This window comes from Canis aureus, chromosome 34 (genome assembly GCF_053574225.1).
Source record: "Canis aureus isolate CA01 chromosome 34, VMU_Caureus_v.1.0, whole genome shotgun sequence".
NCBI classification, from domain to species: Eukaryota; Metazoa; Chordata; class Mammalia; order Carnivora; family Canidae; genus Canis; species Canis aureus.
Window position 1 is genome coordinate 25,194,243 of NC_135644.1, and position 8,848 is coordinate 25,203,090.

Genomic DNA, 8,848 nt, shown 5'->3' on the forward strand with positions numbered 1-8,848 from the left:
TATCTATCTTAACTTGTTGTCATTGAGCTTTTCCTTTTTTTCACCTTCTTTTAGGACCAAGTCATAGTATGGTGCCTCTTGCAGTAGCACTGACATTGATAGTAATCCTGGCACTTTCCACCCTTTCCTTCTGCATATACAAGCACAATAGAGGTATCTTCAGTAGACTTGCACCGTTCGGGAATCCTTACTACCCCACAAACAACTTCAGTACAGTACATTTGGAAGAAAATATTCTCATTTCTGACCTTGAGAAGAATGATCCATAACAATGAACTCAGAGAATGCCACTGCCATAAAGATAAGTAAAGACTTAAGTGGAGTCTCCCCTGCATTTTCCTTTACAGACTAGATGCCACTATAATGTGAATTGTATTATTTTAATTATTCTTAAACTGATTACTGGTTTTGAACAGTAACCAAATCATAGAGGTGTTGATTTATTCATTTCCCCAAACTGTGATCTATTCTTAAAATGGGGAAATTATACAATGGTTACTAGTCAGAAAACAAGAACTAGTAAAGGTAACTCCCTATTGAAGACTCTTGAACTAATGTGAATAATAGGTTTTGTATTAATATATTTCTACTGAAATTTTAAAAGATTTTTCAAACTAATCTGAAACTATTCAGACATTTGCCCACACCTAATCCATTAAAAAAGGGAGAAAGCAAAACAAACTTTTAAACTCTATACTTGTATGCAAGATGAAAAGTTAAAGACTTCTGAGAGGTTTCTTGTTTGTTTTTTAATTCAATCATTTTAAAAACAGAGTTTAGGAAACTAATTTCTAAGCTGAAAACTCACACATTCCAGGCTCTAAACTAATATTTAAGCTGATATTTATTTTTATTAGTTCTGACTTCTGAAATTAAAAAAGAAAAATTACCTGTCTTTATGTAGGAAAGATCTTGGTTAGTACACTTGCATAAGCAACCACGTAATATGGCCTAAAACCTTCAATGACTAAATAATGACTATGTTTGATATTTTAAAATATAGATAAGCTTAAAAGAATTCATTAAAGTCGTACTATTGTTAAAATTCATGGCCTTTCTTAAAACTAAAGGTATAAAGTAATATATAACTCTCCTGACAACTAAAAGATATAAAATTTAATTTGAATTTAAAAGGGAAAAAATGAAGATCTGAACTACAGTACCATTAGGACCACACTAGAGGATATATGGAGAAGTAGTAAATAAATGACTCTCCAGTCATAACCTAGATACCTTTGCTATATAAATGAGTTTATATGGGGTATTCTATTTAATAAACTGTCGTTCTTAAGAACTATCTCTGTGTCAGACTAGTTAATGCAGTTGGTAAATATGAATAATAGCATGACACTGTCCATAAATTAAATACTGCATATTTGACTTTCTTTCACGAATTTCTTATATGGAAAAGTGACTTTATAATCAACATTTTAAAGTTTACTCATTACATAAATATTCATTGTGCTTGCTTTGGCAGCACGTTTACATAAATGTTCATTGTATTCCTATTAAGAACCAAGTGCTGTTCTAGAAACTGGGTGTATTGAGGTGAGGAAATTAATGAGAACTCTTGTTTTTATGTCACTTATTTTCTAATGAGAGAAAAGTGAGAGCAATCCAGTAAAGATATTCATAAGTAGAAAACACCAGGTGGTTATGAAAATTAAGCAAGGTCTTGTGATAGAGAGGAACCAGGGGAATCTCCAGGCCTCCCTAGTGTGTGCATTATTACATCCATCTGCCTTGAAATTAGTGGCCACTAGTCACAAGGTGGAGCTCTGGGAGAAAGTATGAGTGAATTTCTAAGTGGAAAGCCATCATCATTAGAAATAGAATTTGATGAGCATGGAGTCCTTGTAGCTTGAAACAGTTAATACAGCTTCTAAAAGAGGCTCCTTGCTACTGCTGTGTAGCTTCCACACTAGGATGATCTACTTCCACAATTTTTTTTTTAGTTTTGATATTTCATTTTTTAAAAGATATTATATTATGCAGCAGTTGTATATTTATAACTCACAAGAATAATTGGCTTGAACTAACCGGGTATAAAAGCCCAATTTAACAATCTGTCAAGTGAAATTAAAGTTCTGTTCTTTTTAGTGTACCTGGTAAAAACTGCTAATCAATTATCCTTCTAGTCAAAGTATATTGAAGTGGAATAGTCACACATAACAATTTGACCAAGTCTGTCATTAATAAAGTGGTTTTGCAGAAAGAAACTGCACTGTTTGTCAATGCTCTGTACTCTGCTATTTAGTATTGAACTATATCTCTGGGGAATCTGTCCCCATGGACAAGATCATGCACTCCTTCTCATTATTTAAATTTAAGAAATAGAAAGTACTGAAATATTATGTTTTATTTATATATGCGCACTTCAAAAAGCTTTTTCCACATCTATTTTTAATCTGAACTAGATTCCATAGCTATAAGCATGAAAAGCAAAAAGGCATCAGAGTCACAAACTCATTCACACATAATTAATGTGCCCCTTTCCAAAAAATCAATTATTATCCCTGACTCTGAGTAATGGAAAATCTTGGATTTTATTTATTTTATTTTTTTTAAATCTTGGATTTTACAATTAAAAGTATCTTGAGCTCTTCCAATTCCAACAGTCTTCTTTCAGTTTAAATGCTTCTCCAATAGAAAGTTCCTCTTCCTATCAAGGGTGGATTAGATGGTCTCTTTAGGTAAACAGTCTTTTGGAGTTTTCTTTTCCTCCTCAAAATGGTGTTGGATATATGAGAACTTGTGCCTTTGTAATACTGGGGGGAGAAAGTGATAAGTGACTGTAAATGTGTGTTATCTGTGTCCACTGAGGGTAGTTGTCTGGCCCTATTCCTGGGAACTCTGCTGGCCCTTAGGCTATAGGCTATGAAGCCTATAGTTGGTGAGAGTCTATTGTCTTTGATTTGCTCCATTCTGGCTCTCCCTGGTACTGCCTTATCCCCAATATATTGGCTATGACTCCCATTCAATTCTCTACCTGAACACTGCAGTTATACACAAGGCCACTTCACTTCTGCAATAGTGAGACCTATCTAGTACCATCAGTTACTCTACTAGGGAGTACTAAATCCTGTAGCAAACAGTCCCCAAATCTCAGTGGCTTAACACAGCAAAGGTTTATTTCTCATAGACAATGGGTTTGCAAAAGGACTTTGCATTCAAGGGTCCAGGCATCTTCTATATAGTAAGACCTCTAACTTATAGGGCCTTGGAGTCTTCCAATGGGTCTCCTACCTCTGCCTCACAGAAGTTAACTTGAAATCTATCTTTGATTAAGACTATTGATTATTGAAATACATTCTTTAAGTTAAGAGTCATCATACTAAGAACACATACTCTGAAGATACATAAAGATTTTCAAGGGACACAGAGACATGGATATTTTTAAGGAACTCAGTTTCCAGAAACTTTAACCTTCATATATATTCTTTCTTAGAAGTAACCTTCACGAGAACACATGTGAGATCAGAGTGTCATGATGATTCTTCTTTTCCACCTCTCTTGTACAAATGCCCATCACTACTGTAAACAAAAACAAACCATGGCTTTCACTCCAAATCTTGCTATGATGCTTTATCTTGGGAAAATTCTCCACCAAACAAAGGGAAAAAATTCAAAATCATGATGTCAATGAAGATTCTTTTAATAAAGGAATTCTAAAACCAGTGTAGAGCCTGATGTCTTTCCCTATGTTCATAGATTTTTCTGTGAAGGATGAAGTGATGAGTGAGAAATTCCATGTTGGGCTATTCTAAGTTAATATGCATTAAACAGTGGAACAAAAAGAATGATAACTACTCTTATTTTAAGACTTTCTAGCTCATGCAGCCCCTAATTTTTTGTCAGAGAAGCTTTTTCTGTAGAGAAATTTCTGATGAAAGCAAAAGAAGTGTAGATATTGTTAAGAACCTGACATCTTACCTTATCCTGATGAAAAGCTTATGACAAAGCTCTGTGCTTAATCTGTCTTAGATTTCTAAGTGACGCTGAGTATTAACATGCTCATTAAACTGAAAAATGGGCAGCTCCAGTGGCACAGCAGTTTGGCGCCGCCTTCAGCCCGGGGCGTGATCCTGGAGACCTGGGATCAAGTCCCACATCAGGTTCCCTGCATGGAGCCTGCTTCTCTCCCTCTCCCTCTGCTTGTGTCTCTGCCTCTCTCTCTCTCTCTGTCATGAATAAATAAATAAAAGCTTTTTAAAATTAATAAAAAATAAAATAAACTGAAAAATGGAATCAGATTTTTTTCTGAACATTTATTTGTCTTATTTGGCTCAGGGATTTGACAATGAAGATTGGCCTTACCTATTAAGTTTTATGATGAATATTTTTCATTAACTGAGTAAACTAAATTGGTAACTCTAGTGTTATGATTAAAGCACTTTTTAATATAAAGATATTTTAATAGAAAAATAGTATTGACAAAACTATAATGATATTATCAATCTATCATTTTTCCCAACCTAAATTTGTATATCAGATAGAACAAGAGGTGCCTATGAGTGAAAGAGTAACAGGTATAATTAATAGTCATTGGAAAAGTCTTCCTGAAGTCTGTTAATTTTACTTCTAGAAAATTGACAATGTGAATCACTCTAATGACTGGGTAACAAATCCTTTTGCAACTTGACTGTTTCCAGTTCTTAGCTTTAAGCAAAACTCAAAAGGACATAATCAAATTGTCCACTGACAAATGACAAAAGTGTTTTTAAATGTAGAATCACTGTGATTTGGGGCACAAATGAGAAAACAATTCAAATAATGAAATTATATCCCTATAACAAATCCCCTTTCATTCCTATCTATTTATTTACATGAAGAAAGTGTTTATATTAGCCAGGATAGGTTAGAGCATGCTGTGAAAACAAATAAATCTTCTAATGTTAATGGTTCAAAACAAAACTCAAAAATTAAATTTTTTGGTCATGCAAAGCCTACTATGGTTCCATAGTTTATGGTTCTCCAGGGAAGTTCACATCCAAGCAATAACTCATAGATCCAGTCTGCATGTTCCTACCTCAGGAATATGGGGCTTTCAGTGATACTATAACAGGAAAAAGTAGAGAAATCTTAAGTTTCTGGGTCCTTAAGTGACACTTTCACTCACATATCATTGGCCAGACTAGTCACATGGTCCAACTTACCTGCAAGAAAGTCTGAGAGGTCTCCCAGTGTGCTCAGGAAGGAGAGGATAACCAACTACAAAGAGCCCGGCAATCTCCATCAGAGTTTCTCAGCATGTATAGCTGATATAATAATAAAAATAGAATTCATGCTAAATTCTGACTCATTCTAGCAATTTTAAATTATTATTAGCTAATTTTATCTGTAATCCATCCATTTCATTAAGAGATACACTGCCTATAACATTTTAGTTTGATATATTCTAATCATTTATTAACTGTTGTAATATATTTATGTTGTTCTGACCAATTGTGTACTAATAAAAATTAAACTGACAGTTCAATATACAAGAAAATGTATATACTTAGAACCTATGTTGGCAGGGAATTTTATAAATAATTTTAATTTGTATATGTATTTTTTTACTGTAGGCTAACATGACAAGGTAATGAATAAAATATTTTCAAGATTAAAAATATATTACATTAAGATAAAACTCTGTGGGCAGATTGGAATGGAAATACAAGACTAAGGAGAAAAACAAAGAAAAATCTCTGACTGCCAAGAGTTTGTGTGTATTTCTATTTTTAAATAGATTATGATGGAATTCAAATTGTTAAGGTATCTCCAATCAAAGGAACTAGGGTTCCATGAAATGGCTGATTCCAGGTCCGGGCCAGGAAAAATGTGAGATGAAAGTAGATTATCTTGTGGTCCCAGAAATTTAAAAAATGCTCATGAAAATATGAGGTCATGCCCAAGGAACTAACCTGAAGGAGCTCTCAGTGGCCAACATTGGAACATTGGAACAATTTGAGCAAAAAAATATATACATATATATTAAATATATATACATATATATTGCTAGTATTGTATTATAACCCATAGAATAAATATCTATAAGTCCATATTGTTAAAAAATAAACAACTGAATGAATGAATAAATAAACTGAGGAGAAAGAAGCAACAGTTCTTTTCTACAGGAGAATTATAATTAATAAATGTAAAAGAAATGAGAGAAACAAAAATTACCATTAGGCAAACACAACAGTAATAATTTATATAGGCAAGATCCAGCAGTGGGTGCTAAAATTAGTGGGTGACCGTTTGAAGAGAAACAGGAAATTTGCATAGCCTTAAAGTATCACCCCCAAGACAGTCACTAATTATAATGGGAAAGTACTAACTTTACAGTAAAAAAAAAAAACCACTCTAACCAAGTGATCAAGGCGAGTATAAGCATGATAATCAGCCGTATCAGCATCTTGTGTTCCCTGGTATGATGTCCTCCTAAGGGCACGTGACTTCTTTGGCATCTTTTTCAATAAGGAATAATCTTAATTTAATAATAAAAAAAACACCAGACAAATCCAAATTGAGGAACATTCTACAAAATAACTAGCCACTTCCAAAGTACCCAGGTCATAAAAGGAAAGATTAAAGAACTGTCATAGATTAGAGGAAAATAAGAAGACATGACAACTAAATGCATGGTAGCATCCTGAATTGGATCCCAGGACAGAAAAAGGACATAATGGAAAAACTTGAATTAAAATGAAATTTATAGTTTAGTTAATATAGTATCATACTTGTATTCATTTCTTACTTTTGATGATTATACTATGGTTATATGAAATGTACCAGTTCAGCAGGCTGACTGACTGAATGGTACACAGCAATTCTCTATAATATTGGCAACTTTTCTGTAAATCTAAAATCATTCAAAATAAAAAGTGAAAAAATCTGCTATGATATGAAATTCCATTGGATGTATTAACAGAGTGATGTGACAATTTTTTCCAATGCTATTATTTATCATATGCTGAAAATTGCATCCTACTTTAAAAAAATGTTTAGATGTCAACTTGGAAATGTGTGAAGGGATATATATCTTTTCTTTCAAAATTCTTTTAGGAAATATGCAAACACAATCATTTGAGGACCACTACTATTTGACATTCTTTCTCTCCTGACCCAAATGAAAAACAAGCAAAATTCATCTTTTCTTCAATCTGACTAACAGCCCTCCTACCAGAGGTTTGGATTGACACACATCTTACTGTCAGTCGACCCCATTTATTTGTTTTTGCTCTCTTTTCTCCACACTCTTTCCTGATCCTGTCTTGTTAGGACTCTCATTCTCTTACTCCTGCTTATCCACAACAACCTCATGGCTTAGTCTTAATGGCAGATATTTCAAAAATGTTATGTCCATCATAATTCTCCTTGCCAACATTTATAAGACACTGGACTGTAGTGATTATTACAATACATGGTTGGACTCTCCATTCTCTCTTCCTCCACTTCTTAACACAGTGACAAATAGGAGCAAGACCAAATCCAATCTGGTGCCTGTTTTTGTAAATAAGTTAACAGAACACAGCCATCCTCCTTCATTTTCACACCATGTATGACCACTTCCTGTCTGCAACAGCAGAGCTCAGTGGTTGTGACACAAACCGAATGGCCCACAAAGTCTACACCACATCCACACCACTTACCATCTGGCCCTTTAGAGGAGAAGTTTGATGACCCTGATCTAAAAAATTAAAAATCTAAAATGGGCAATCCAACATACTTTGACATGTCTTAGTAAGCACTATTATATATATAGGAAGTACTTCAACATATTGATAAGCAGTTCTAATCTGTAAACATTTCTTGAGAGCTTACTATGGCACAGAGACAGTCCTAGGTTCTGGTACTGGAAATATGAATAAAATTGTCTCTGTTCTCATGGGGCTTCAGGGGCAGAGGAATATGTAAATAATAAGTTCAATATAATGTGGTACAAATAAAAACAGAAGGAACAGAATCAGAAAAAAAATAAAAGGACACCAATTAATTCTGTCAGAGAAGGAGGCTCAACATGAAAAATGATGCCTATTAAATAGAAACTTTTAAATAAAACATCTTTCTTTAATATCTTTTTAAGCTGAGAAAAAAGTTTTCAGTTTGAGGCTAACAATGAAGAAAAAGTGGATCCAGTTGTCATGATGTAGCTAATTTTTCTGAATCCTCAGAAAAAAGAGTTGCAAGAATAGTACACATTACTGCCTTTATACTGTGGCTAAATCCATTTAAAGCCAAGTTGTTTATAGTGATTCCAAGCTATTACAGCAGTGGATTGGAGGAGGCAAGTAAGTATGCATTGCCAATCATACCAATCATTCAAATATTAAGTTCTATTCAGTAAAAAAAAAATTACAAATAATTCAGTTTAAAAATCTATAGATCATGTGTTATATGAACAAAATAATTAATATACTATGGCTCTTTTATAATTTATAGACATAAAAGTCATGGCTTACACTAAAAAACTAAAACTTTTATAATTGAACATTAGAAATAAATATTTAAAAGTAATATCTATTTTAGAAATATTGGTCTATGATTTAGCAGTTTATGATTCCTAAAAGCCTGACAAAACTTAGGGCCTCTTGGATTATTTGCAAGAATTTACAGCATTGATAGTTTTATATCTGATGCTTACAATTCAATATAAAATGACTGAAAACACAGACTTTTTCATTCTTTATGTTGTAAAACTTGGAGGTACAATGGTTACAAGGCATGTGGTTTTAAAAAAAATAAGCTATATAACCCCTATGTTTATTCCAACGTTATTTACAATAACCAAACTATGGAAACAACCTAAGTGTCCATCACTAGATGAATGCATAAAGAAGATGTGGTATACATACACAATGGA

General features: G+C 33.3%; 1 protein-coding gene across 1 annotated transcript in view; it reads left to right on the forward strand.

Moving 5' to 3' along the window:
* The window catches only part of PLA2R1 (phospholipase A2 receptor 1), a 115,210-nt gene extending 111,532 nt beyond the window's left edge, over nt 1-3,678 (forward strand). Inside the window, exon 30 of the mRNA XM_077883522.1 lies at nt 55-3,678. Coding sequence (XP_077739648.1) covers nt 55-269 — 215 coding nt within the window. The 3' untranslated portion in view covers nt 270-3,678. The remainder of the gene's footprint in view (nt 1-54) is intronic.
* The last annotated feature ends 5,170 nt before the right edge of the window (nt 3,679-8,848 follow it).